The following is a 12,317-nucleotide window of genomic DNA, read 5'->3' on the forward strand; positions in this document are numbered from 1 at the left end:
GCTCTAGAGACAATTGCTGACATAATGAATTTCATAAAATACCAGGAAATTTTGCCCATGTGGTTGCCTCAGCCAATGGCTAAATTTGGTTTGATTGGACCCCTCAGCAAAATAATGATCCCAAACATGCATTAAAATACACAAAAATGACTTCAGTAGCACACATTTTCATATGGTTTGTTTTTACAGAAAAATACATTTATATTGGTATTTAACCCACGAATCCATCCATGGTTTGGCCTGTGGTCAGTATGGTATTACAGCAGACATCACAGTGATTGTTACTAAGCAAAATCTATATTGCTGTTATTTTAAAACTGATGCGTTAACATATAGATTAAACAGATTCAGTCTTTTACCAATTGTAAAAACATAAAAGCATCCCATAATGACAGTGGCTTTGAATTGAGTGGATGATTGTCAGATTACCTTCATTCACCCGGTAGATGAATCCTGACAACACTTAAAACGTTGCACCTGATAAAACCGTATAGTATTAGTAGTAACGTTAAATAGACATTAAAATATGAAGATGTGGCGGAGTTTCTCGAGAAAATAAACTGTCAACATAGGCTTATTTCTGGCTTGTGAATTAATCTTTCAAATGTGTAAATACCTGTGGCGATGTTATACATGCACTTCTTGTAATATAATTATAAACAGTGATGAAATACGAAAGCATCATAAACTGGCTGTTCAAATCGCTCCCGGGTGAAAGTGGTTTACGACTACAACTCCCGTAAAACGTTAGCTCTGCAGTGTATTGCAGCGGTGCATTGTGGGTAGCCTGAGTTGTAGTCTTTCATTATAGAGCAGGGTTACCGAACCGCAATCGTGGTTAGTTGGTCATGTTACAGTTTGAGCATGTCACAACGGGTTGAAGCGATCTGGGAGACGTACAGAGGGTAATAAGATACAAAAACGTCCTTAGTTTAAAACATTAGGCTATTTTACAAACATTTGAACCACCTTCGAAACAAGCGCGATGAGTTTGAACGAGCATTCGCTTCAAGCTCTGTCATGGAGAAAACTTTACTTGAGTCGAGCCAAACTGAAAGCGACCAGCCGAACCTCTGCGCTGCTCTCCGGCTTCGCTATGGTAAGTTTACAACTTGTTACATTATCTTTAAACGAGAAACGTACATTGCTCGGAAGCCTGGCGAGGTTTCGAAGTTATATTCGCACTTGTGATAACATGACGCATGACATGTCAAACACTTTGATGTGCAAACGACACCTGTCATGAATAAGCCCGACCATTCTGTCATCCAGCGCAGTGTTTACGAACCCTGTAACGTTACATGGAGGGACAACAAGACTGCGCATTACGGATATTTTTATTTATTTACCGACACACCAATTTCAAGCCTGGATGTACTGGAGTGTGTTTGGTAAAGTGTAGTTTTGTGGAACACAAAATATATTTTGAGAAACCTCGGTGGTTTTGTGTTCAATGCAAGTCAATGGCGGCCAACGTTATTTGGCTACCAACGTTTTTCAAAATATCTTTTTTTTTGTGAGTGTTTTGCAGAAGAAAGTCATACAGATTTAAAATGACATGAGACATGAAGGATTTTTGCCTTTATTTCTATTTATTTTTTACATTTTAGGCGTAAAGTATTGTTCTGCCTCTTACAGTTTACCACAGTGTTCAAACTAGGGCTAACGGCTGCAGCTATATATTCTTTTACTAATCGAGTATTCTACTGATTTTCCAACGATTAATCGGGTATTCGGATAATAAGTAATACTAAATATACAAGAGAAAATAAGACAGGTCTCTTAAAATGAGTAAAACAACTAATTTGTTTCCTTTTTAGAACAATTAAAGTTTTTATTGCTGAAATTGCATACATTAATATCTGTGAAAACTAAACCCATTTAGTACATTACATTGCCATATTAAATTCAAAATGCAATATAATACAAATATATAAATAAGAAACATGAATAAAAATAGAAAGAATAATTTCAAAGGTAAACAACTAACTTCATCTTATGCATGATGCATTTAGTTTATATAAATTAGTTTTAGTTTCTTTTTTATATAGTAATATATAGCCTATGACTTTTATTTTGGCATGTTGTCGGAAGACGCTTATTTTTTAGTATGTCTGTTTCTTCACTCAAACAATAACATGTTCGTGAAATAAACTCTCAGAGCAACTCTGGAGGTGAAGTTCATGTCCTCATTCAGCGCAGACGCAGACAAATTCATGAGCATCACACGTGTAGCACGTTAAACTGCGCAGTTCATTCACTCAGACGCGCAGAACAGCCAGATGACATGTGTAAATAACAGGATTCGGCATCCACTAGTGCGCATCTAGTTTGATGGACTCAATGCAGCCGGAAAACAAGTTTCACTCGCAAAATAGAATAAAACAAGTAAAATAGCAGTTCACCATTTCAATAAGCTATCAGTTATTTATCAGCATGAGAAATACGTGTGAGCGTGTGAACAGACTAAAGTGCGTGTGTCTCACAGTAAATGCGTGAGACTTGAGGGCCATGTAACATGAATAGAGTTTAGCGGGCTGTGTGTCAGTAATAACGGGCCGTGGGGAAACGCAGTGCTCCGTGTGTGCTGTAGTTAATGATTTTTTGTATTCGAGTTACTCGAGGAATCGTTTCAGCCCTAGTTCAAAGTTTCCACCAACCATGCTTACTATATTTTTTATGTAAAAAACAATATAGACAAAACAAAAACATTTTAAACAAAATGGTGTAAAGCAGAAATCCGATATTAAATGTTTTTATTTGAGCAGTAACTGCACTTATCACAGTGAAAGTTTGAAAGGGTATCCTCACTATGCCATGTTTCCGTTCACTAGATCTCACATGGAGTTGAAACCATCATTTCAACAGGAAACATGCTTCCTTTGACAGTGTTAAGCAAGAAAAAATCTTCACATAAATTGCAAAGGTAGTCTAAAAACTAAAATAACTCTGAATAAAGATACAACGATTGACATTTGCATATAATAGAGCCATTTTCCGGCTCTGTGGTTTTTACAGAGTAAAACTCAACTGTAAAACCCCTGTGCTCATGTAAAAAGCACTAAAAGACCATCACAATGTCCTTGCAAACTAAACCCACTGTACAAAAGTACACTGTACTGTGTTTTTTTTTTGTAGTTGCATACTATCTTAAAATTGTACATAGCAGTACTATGATGAAGATGAATATAGTACAATGATATATTTTGAATAAAGAGTGTGAGTTTCTGCTAAAAGTTTACCTTTACGTTTTTATTGAGTTATAGGTTTTGGTTTATGTTTAGATGGAGCTTTATAGGATTCAGTAAATGTGTCTTAAGAAATGGAAAAAACAGAAATGTCTCAGCCGTTGATCTGCGGTTAAATTAAGACAGAAAGGGGACTTTTGGAGTCCTTTACATCACAGGAAATATGTATGGGAGGAGGAAACTGCGTTACATAAACCTCAAGTTCCACACACTGACTTGACTTCAGTGCAGTTGTTTCATTCCAGCTTGCTGTACTGACTGTTGACTCCCAAGCTTATTTTTATATATTTTTTCACACATAACTTGCTGGTCCGCTTTCAGGCCCATCATCAAAACTGATCTGTGGTCTGTTAACATGAGCTGAGAACAACTGCTGGTTGGGTGTGTGTTGTGGTTGCTAGATGGTCGCAGACACAAAGGTTTTTAGGCCCGACTGTTCCCTCTGTTTGCTGTTCATTGTGATTTTATTTTGTCAGTTAGTTTCATCACTGGCGGTCAGTGTGGTCTGCTCTTAAGAACTGCTAATGTGTTTTTAGGTAGCAATGGTGGAAGTCCAGTTGGAGGAAGATCACGTGTATCCTCCCGGCTTACTGATCGCTTTCAGCGCTTGCACAACAGTGCTGGTTGCCGTTCATCTCTTTGCTCTGATGATCAGCACGTGCATCCTGCCCAACCTGGAAGCTGTGAGCAACATCCATAACCTCAACTCCATCAAAGAATCGCCGCACGAGCGGATGCACTGCCACATCGAGCTGGCCTGGGCTTTCTCCACCGTCATTGGTACCCTTCTCTTTCTCGCAGAGGTGGTCCTTCTCTGCTGGGTGAAGTTCCTCCCTCTGAAGAATAAAAAGCCAGTCCCTAATGAGAAGAACGTTACCACTGAACCTCCAGGTATGAGCCCAGGGGAAGCCGCAGCAATCGCCTCTACCTCCATCATGGTGCCCTTCGGTCTGGTGTTTATCGTTTTCGCGGTGCATTTCTACCGTTCTCTGGTGAGTCACAAAACGGACCAGCAGTTCAAGGAGCTGGAAGCTCTGTCCAACATCACACGGCTGCAGAACCAGCTGGATCACAGGGGAGATGCCTCCAACTTGCAGACCTCTTCAGCACATTTTGTTGCCTAGTGAAAGCGCTTTAGATGAGCCAGATCATATTTCTCTAACATAAGGAATGGCATCATCATTGAATGGACACTATATGGTACGAATCAGATTTTATGTTATGATAGTGTCAATATAGAAGGTTTCAGCAGCAACAACATAAACAAATGTTATGTGGCCCAAACTTAACTTCCATTAAACCACCGCAAAGAATCAATAACTGTTGAGTAGTTTTAATTTAATAAATTAATATACGTAAAACATTAATATTAATATAAATTAACTGTAAATAAATTATGTTATAACCGAACACAGACCGGAAGTTAACTTCTGGCCAGGTGTGTACATCCGATGAAGCCGTCTATAGGTGTTCACAACATAATACTGCTGGGTTTTTATGTTTTTTTCAATACACCAAGTATTGTGATTCGCTTTCAGTTTGTTTTTATTTATCTGCACCCATGTTATTCTTATATTTTCATATGTGCAACCCCAAATGAGAGGGGAAATATGGCTCTAGCTATTTAGTTATGAATACGAATGAAAAGGTCAAAAATCTTCAAAGTGTCTGTTTGCAAATTTTAAATAGTGCCATTCCATAGTGGACTATGGAAGTGAAGAGTAACTGAAAAAAGAGCAGTTTTTTTAATTTTGTGATTCAGCCAAATGTTTATCTACTATCCTCATTTCAGTCAATTATGTGTCCAGGGGCCCGTTTCAGAAAGGAGGTTTAGTGAAATCTCTGAGTATATTGACCCTGAAATGAGGGAAACTCTGGGTTTTCTGTTTCAGAATGTGAGGAATGTCAAACCCGAGAAAGCGGTGTAACTCAAGCCCGTTTCTAAAGGAGAGGTAACTTATACTCAGAGTCAGTAACCATAGTAACTTACTCTGTGAACTTAACCTGGTCTGGAGCAGGTTTTCTTTGGTAAACCCAGAGTTTATTTCAATCTCCTCCCCCTTTTAAAGCACAAGTGGTGTAACGTATTCATTCGTTAATACAGTCATTCATGGCACACATTTTGATCACATAGAGACCATCTCAGTGACTTATATGTCATATGTGCTTTTATAGAGGATTCATGAAGAGGCTGCATTCATTCACTGGAATGTACTTTGATTTCAGGAGAGCAATTTAGGACCTGAGTGGAATTTTGTCATTTCCCTGTGCATTTTTATTAAAACTGTACCGTTTTTCTTTACAGTGAATTAGATATATCAAAATATATCTCATCCATCCTTACATCAATAACATCAGACAACGTAGGTGTATTACATCAGAGCATAATTTTCTATGGACGATGAGAAATGACTTAATAAAGTGTATAAATAAAGTGCATGAATAAAGAAATGAATAAATACAGACATGCATACAGAAATGAAGCGATAAAGGTTATAAACAGGTAATTTTGACGTGCAGCCAATCCAACTGAAATCTGCTCAGAGCAGGGTTCGGACCGGCGATCAGTCTAATTTTGCACGAGAGTCTGACGCCCTACAGGTGTCCTATACACCATGACGTCTCATTTCCGTAACTAGAGGACTCATGGCGAGTGAGAACATACAATGTTTTTATTATTTCTATTTTATTTCTATTGTTTCATTCATTTAATGATTAATTTGTTTGTTTATTGGTACATTTATTAATTTAAACTTAAGTCATTTTCAGGACATCAGTAAATCCACTGTATGCAGAGCGGAAAGTGTGCCTCACTCTCAAGTGCTTTCTGCTGCCATGTTGATTTTTTTGGTGCCATTGCCATGGTGAATCGTAATATCGGAGCTCCATTGATGATGGCTTTTTATAGTCGTGCACGTGCTTAACCCAGGGTAAGCCTACCCAGAGTAAATTGAACTAACTCAAATGAGCTGTTCTGAAACCAAAAACTCAAAGTTTCTAATTTCTAAGTAAACCAACTTTGAGTTCAAGGTTTAACCTAAAGTTGGTTGAACCTCCTTATTGAAACGGGCCCCTGGACATATAAAAGCATTTGCTACTGGATTAAGACCAAAACAGTGCTTTTAAAATAGCGTTATTTTGATTTTCACAAAATATTTGCGTGCATGTTTTGAGTGTGTAAATACAAAATGTACATTGACTAATTTCAGAAATATTTTATCTTAGGTTTTTTGGTAGATAAGAATTAACACTTGTATAATTTGTAGGGATGTAATGATTCACCGTGAGTTGGTATTTAGTGCAAATTTGGTAGTTGTGGATATGCGGATATTTCTTTTTAAAAAATCCAAGTTAGGAAAAGCACAGACAAGTCTTTACTTTTTCTAACAAGTCTGTGCATTTCCTAACTTGGATTTTTTTTATTTTTGTTAAGAAATATCAGCATGTTTATATTAAAAAGACTTGTATTATTCATTTTTTTTATTTGATTTGGAATTTGTTTTAAAATTGCAATTTAATTTTGTTATTTGACATGAAAGATATTTTTATTTTACGAATTGGCAGCATTTGAGAAATAATAAAAGGGCACTTGTTCATTTCTAAATTGTTCTCAACTCATATTGTAAAAAAATTTTGCATTCTGAGATCAGTATCGTGAATCGTATCGCAACATGAGCTGAGTGAATCGCTACATCCCTAATAATTTGTTTACATGGATTGTCTTTTATTAATAATAAAATATTTTATAGGTTTTTGCACACCTACTGTAAAGCTATAATATAATAAAGAAGAGGAGACATTTTTAGACTATTTGATTGATACAGTGGTCTCGAAAAACAAAACAAAAAACCACTTAAAATGTATGCATGATTATACAACAAAATCATACACCAATTTCATTTTTTTCAATTCACAAAAAAGGTTGATATAGAGTAAATGTATATAAATTATGAAACAATAGACAAGTTGTTCAAAATTAGTTCAAAATCAAGATATTAGAAGAACATAATCTGTGAGAACTGTATGATTTTACAAATGTAATCTGTAGTGACATTTTATTTGGAACCACTGTGTTTGCATGTTTGATGATTACTCTTGTGTGCATATACCGTATTTTTTTGCTAATACAGCAGTTACAAGTTAAAAATTGTATTGTGTTGAGTTTTGTAGAATACATAAATATTCATACTTTTGTGCGTTAGACTTGAAAATCTTAGGTTGAGAGGATTGGCTCAGTCTTATCCTCTACTTAAACACAAAATTACACTCAACAAATGGTTAAATGTATACTATCCACAATTTCTCCAACTGGAAAGATTTTACTGGTATGCTTAATATTTTTTAGTTTAAGTGTTATTTCTTTGGTAGTTTGCATTTGTGCAGGTCTTTGCTAATGAAAATAGCAGTCACCAAGAGTTTGTGTGCATTGGCATAAATTTTGTTTTAAAGCTGTATGTGTATAAGCTGCTAATCTCATGTATTTTAAACGTCCTGTTTAATGGAGGGTAAATAAGGCTTTAATTTTGTATTTACACCAGGGCTGGGAAGCCAACTTCATGATGGATTGTCTGTGGCAATACTTGTGTTGCTGGTAATTGAACATGTTTATGCCATTTTAAGCAGGCTCCAAGACATTCTCATCGATGTTTCATTGTCAAGTACTGCAAGAATGAGAAAAAAATAAAAATGTACAAAGTGTGACTTATTGTGTCTTACTGTGTCAGATTGTGAAAACAGTAGGTGTTTTATTCAATGTAATTATTATCAATGGACATTATTACAGTTTTTCACAGAAGTCAGAGGCAGAATTTAACAAAATGTTTAGCAAGCACTGGGTCCTGTTGGAAATCATTTACATTTATGCATTTGGCAAACGCAGAGCGACTTACATTGTATTATACATTTTTTGCAATTCCCTGGGTTCGAACCCATGACCTTGACAACACCATTGCTAGTGTCATGCTCTTACCAATGAGCCACAGGAAAGCATTTAAAAGCAATTTCGTATCCCTGAACACATTTGTTATATAATGCAAATTAGATATCAACCCAGAAACACAATCCTTTTAAGAGAACCAGACTAAACAGTCAATGTAGTATTTTGAATTATGTAACTGGGTAAACAAGTCAGTTCTTGTAAATATGTTACCACTAGGGGGTCAGTGAATTGAGGCCTAAAAATGTCACAACGCAGGTGGTCAGGTTGAATGGAGTCGTGCGCCCCCTTGCGGAGGGAAGATTTGATATCGCAGTGAACAGTTACTAAAGAAACTCTTTAGTAGAGTGTTTTATATAGTCAGTATAGACATGACATTCAAATATTGTGTTTAATAATTATTATAAAATTATGTTATACAAAAGGACATTAAGGATCTAAAGACTAAATTAAAATAAATCTTCAAAAAACAGTGATTGCACAACTGTACAAACTGAAAGAATGTATGTTATGAAAAGTATATGTTCCTTTTCACTTTTTATTGTGAAATTTGGATGTATTGCCATTTGTATTCGCATACATTACCTGCAAATTTTCCGAGTCCAAGATAAGTTGAAGAAAACCGTCTCGACCAAATATGCATAATACCAGAGTGTAATAATTTGCCTTTGTCAGTAGATGGCGGTGTTGATCAGGTTCATATAGTGCAAGGCCTCAATACCTCTGGAGGACCACATATGAAAATTCCTCATGAAAACGTATTGATCGCTATAACCTGTCTAATTATGTTTTATGAATAATAATGAATATATTCTGCTGTCAAAGAGTAATAAAAATAAGCAACTTCTTTGTTTAGAACACTACAAAAAAATGGAAAATCTTGCATCACACAATGCACTGAAACTATATAAGATTTAAGATATGATTTGTGTCTTATCTGTGTTGTGCTGGATTCAGGTGAATATGGGTTCATGGAAGCACCATTGTAGTTGCTCAGTTGCGTATCGACCCTGAAAAGATGCACAGGATGATCAGTGATGTCTCTGTTAACTTAAGCGTGACTGTGTTGGTATGCTGCTGTGCTTTCCATAACCTCCATAGAGGATCATCTCTCTCTCTCTCTCTCTCTCTCTCTTCTCACTTCCCGTCACTTTGTAGCTTTGATGGGGTGCCATGTATCCCTCACACTGGAGGTCTTTTCATTTGGAGCACCTGTCGAGAGGAAATGGGGATGGTGGTTTGTTGTTGCAAGCAGGGTATTCACAGCAATGGCCAGATGAGGCAGAAGTGTGTGTCTGTTTGTTCATGTGGAAATAGCTAAAGAGGTGAGAAGTAGAGGGTCATTTTTAGACTGACGATGCAGTGAAAGAGCTCCAGTCAAATTTTGGATGCATTTTGACACAGTTTGTCTCTGCATTTGGATTCAACCTTTTTTGCAGACCACACACATTCACCCGAGTCATTCAAACCTGTGTATACACAGAAGAGGTGTTGAAACAACGCTTATGAGGAAAAACTATTGCTCTGTTTTAAAAACTAGCTAGCTATCCATAGAAGCAGTATTTTAAGGTGTCATTGGCACTTCAGACACTGTTCCAAAACGATAGACATCTTAGTTATGCATTGCACTAGAATGGATTCCCTCCATGCATTTCAATGACTTCTGTGAAAAATGCATGCAAGTTTAATGTTGATTTAAAAAAAATATATTATTTATTTAAAATAAAATTATTTAAAATAAAATAATATATATTTTATTTACTAAAGAAGTTATCAAATAAATGTTTATGGGTTATTGTGCCAAATATCTGTGTTTATGCTTTTTAGAGTATTTTGCCTTTAGTATTATGCCTATGTGGAGCTTGCAGTCTATATAAAGAAACAAAATATTTTTACAAGCTCCCATGACAGTTAGGATGCTCCCTTAAAAGGCAGCTGCCTATATAGACAGTAGGTGGTAATGCAATTTGCTTTTGAACAGAGTATAAAGCAGAAGAATGCAATAGCACAAATTATGTTTGTCCGAACACCTGTACATGTGCACGAGTTGGAGAGCGTGAGGCCGGATCTGGATGTAGGGACGACTCATCCTTCCTGCTGGAGCTACAAAGAGGTCGTTTAGGTGCCCATGAGAGGATGGCATTGTGTGGGCTGAACATCCCTGGCTGCCCGGTTGAGAGCTAAATGATTCTGCTGTCACTGCCAGTCCAGCTGCGGGCACCCATACATGCACACACACACACATACACGCACACTCGTATAAGTGCACTAAATCCTCCCGCCAAAATCAACGGATGCAGGCGCATCTCCCAGAAGCAAAGAGAGACATACTATGGTTATTCCCATCATTCTTCGGATAGAAATATAATTTAGGGTATCCACAAAAAAAATGAATTGCCAACCCATTTGACTTTTATTTCTTGTGTGTAACCGGTAAGAACATATTTTCATGCCATGAAAGTGAATGGTGGCATTTGTGTGTGAATTGTCTTTTAACATAATTTGCTATTTTGTGCAATAATGCCTTACGTGCATAGTAACTTGAAATGGTTGAATCCTGACCTAGTTGTAGCATCCTGGGGAACAGCATGTTTAATCTATTAAGAAACACAATGTGAGGGGAAGACCTGCCTTTTCACAGGGCCTCGGAGACTCACTTCTCCTCATCTTATAACACACGCAAAGACATGGTTACACATCGTGCCACTGCGTTTCTTCTTGATTCAATTCCTGAACATTTCTGTTGGTGTAACTAAATGTAGTCTTTAAATGTATAGTTCACTCAAAAAGGAAAATTCTTTCATCATTTACTCATACTCATGTCATTCCAAACCTCTATGGCTTTTTTCTTCTGCATAACCCAAAATAAGATATTTCAAAAGAATCTTTCATGACCAAACAGCACTGGACCTCATTGACTTCCATTATATGGACACAAAACCACTGAGACATTTCTCAAAATATCTTATTTTGTGTTAAACAGAACAAATTTGAATCACATTGGGTGAATAAATGATGACAGAAATGTCATTTTATTATATCTGCAGTCCCTAACTGTTTGTTTATTAAAACAATATGGATTGCAGCTTTAAATAATATTTTGGATTTCACTGAGAAAAATTTTAGGATACCTGAAAACATATTTTTACGGTGTGGTTTATTTCTGTTATACGTTTTAAGTCAAACAATACCAGCCACAAGAGATTCTCAAGAATTGCTTTATTGTTGCTGGAAAATTACACTGAAATTTTTTGAATTAAAGTAAATGAAAACAAGTATCGTCTGCTTTTGTCAGTGCTTGAATTGAGGGGCCACTTCAGTCTTTGTCTGATCTGAATTTACACATAGACAGGTTTGGTCGTCTCTAGGTGTGGTCAAAGGGATTTGTAAAGAATATACACCTTCACTTTTGTGTACCAGGATCACTGACATAAGGCATGATGTGTGGATTGGTTGTCTGTTCTATTATAATGGATATCACTACTTTAAATCAGAGTTTTAATCGCCAGGTTTGTGGCCAGTCAAAATAAGAACTCTACAGAGAAGAAACACAATCTCACCCTGAGAAACATCTTAAAGCAGGTTTGACCCCTTAGACTTGCCATACAAGCTTAGACAGTAAACAGATTCCGTGCAGCTGGAGCCAAATATGAATTCATGAATGAAAGATTTCAGACACCTGTGTAAAGAAAGAGAGAGTGTGTGTTTATGAATGTAGCTTTTTATATTCGTCTCCAACAAAAAAAGGCTGAAACACACTCAAGAGTATTGCACGAACACACAAGAAAAACAGAAGCACTACCCACCCAAAGAATGTTCAGTTAAAACATTGATGTGAAACAAAAATGTGGAGAATCTTACACGGAGATGGTGAGGTTTGGAGATGGTTTAAATCATTTAAGTTCTCCTGAACCCAATTTTTCAGAATGTTTCAGCAATTTTTCAACATTTCATGTCCAAATTTAACCTTAAATCTTAACCATACATTTGGATAAAACAGTTACACAAACAATACAGTTGTTTAACAGATGTACATCATTCACTCTTCTTTGGTTTAAATAGTTTTAATCGCTCATGCTACAGAAAAAAACGTAGCATATTTTAAAATCAGGTGATAGTTTTATCATCTTATG

At 36.4% G+C, this 12,317-nt stretch overlaps 1 protein-coding gene across 1 annotated transcript; it reads left to right on the forward strand.

The window, feature by feature from the left end:
- Positions 1-821: 821 nt before the first annotated feature.
- Positions 822-7,943, forward strand: orai1a (ORAI calcium release-activated calcium modulator 1a). Its single transcript, XM_057357484.1, has 2 exons — positions 822-1,099; positions 3,785-7,943. The coding sequence occupies exons 1-2, from the start codon at positions 986-988 to the stop codon at positions 4,370-4,372; spliced, it is 702 nt and encodes a 233-aa protein (XP_057213467.1). The 5' UTR covers positions 822-985; the 3' UTR covers positions 4,373-7,943.
- Positions 7,944-12,317: the final 4,374 nt, after the last annotated feature.

The sequence above is a fragment of the Triplophysa rosa genome, linkage group LG17, assembly GCF_024868665.1.
Source record: "Triplophysa rosa linkage group LG17, Trosa_1v2, whole genome shotgun sequence".
Classification (NCBI taxonomy): domain Eukaryota; kingdom Metazoa; phylum Chordata; class Actinopteri; order Cypriniformes; family Nemacheilidae; genus Triplophysa; species Triplophysa rosa.

What these genes read in the sequence shown, in the direction of transcription:
- orai1a (XM_057357484.1), top strand. Translation starts at nt 986, where the DNA reads ATGAGTTTGAACGAGCATTCGCTTCAAGCTCTGTCATGGAGAAAACTT. An exon ending in TGCTCTCCGGCTTCGCTATG is followed by an intron (nt 1,100 to 3,784) that starts GTAAGTTTACAA and finishes ATGTGTTTTTAG; the next exon opens with GTAGCAATGGTGGAAGTCCA.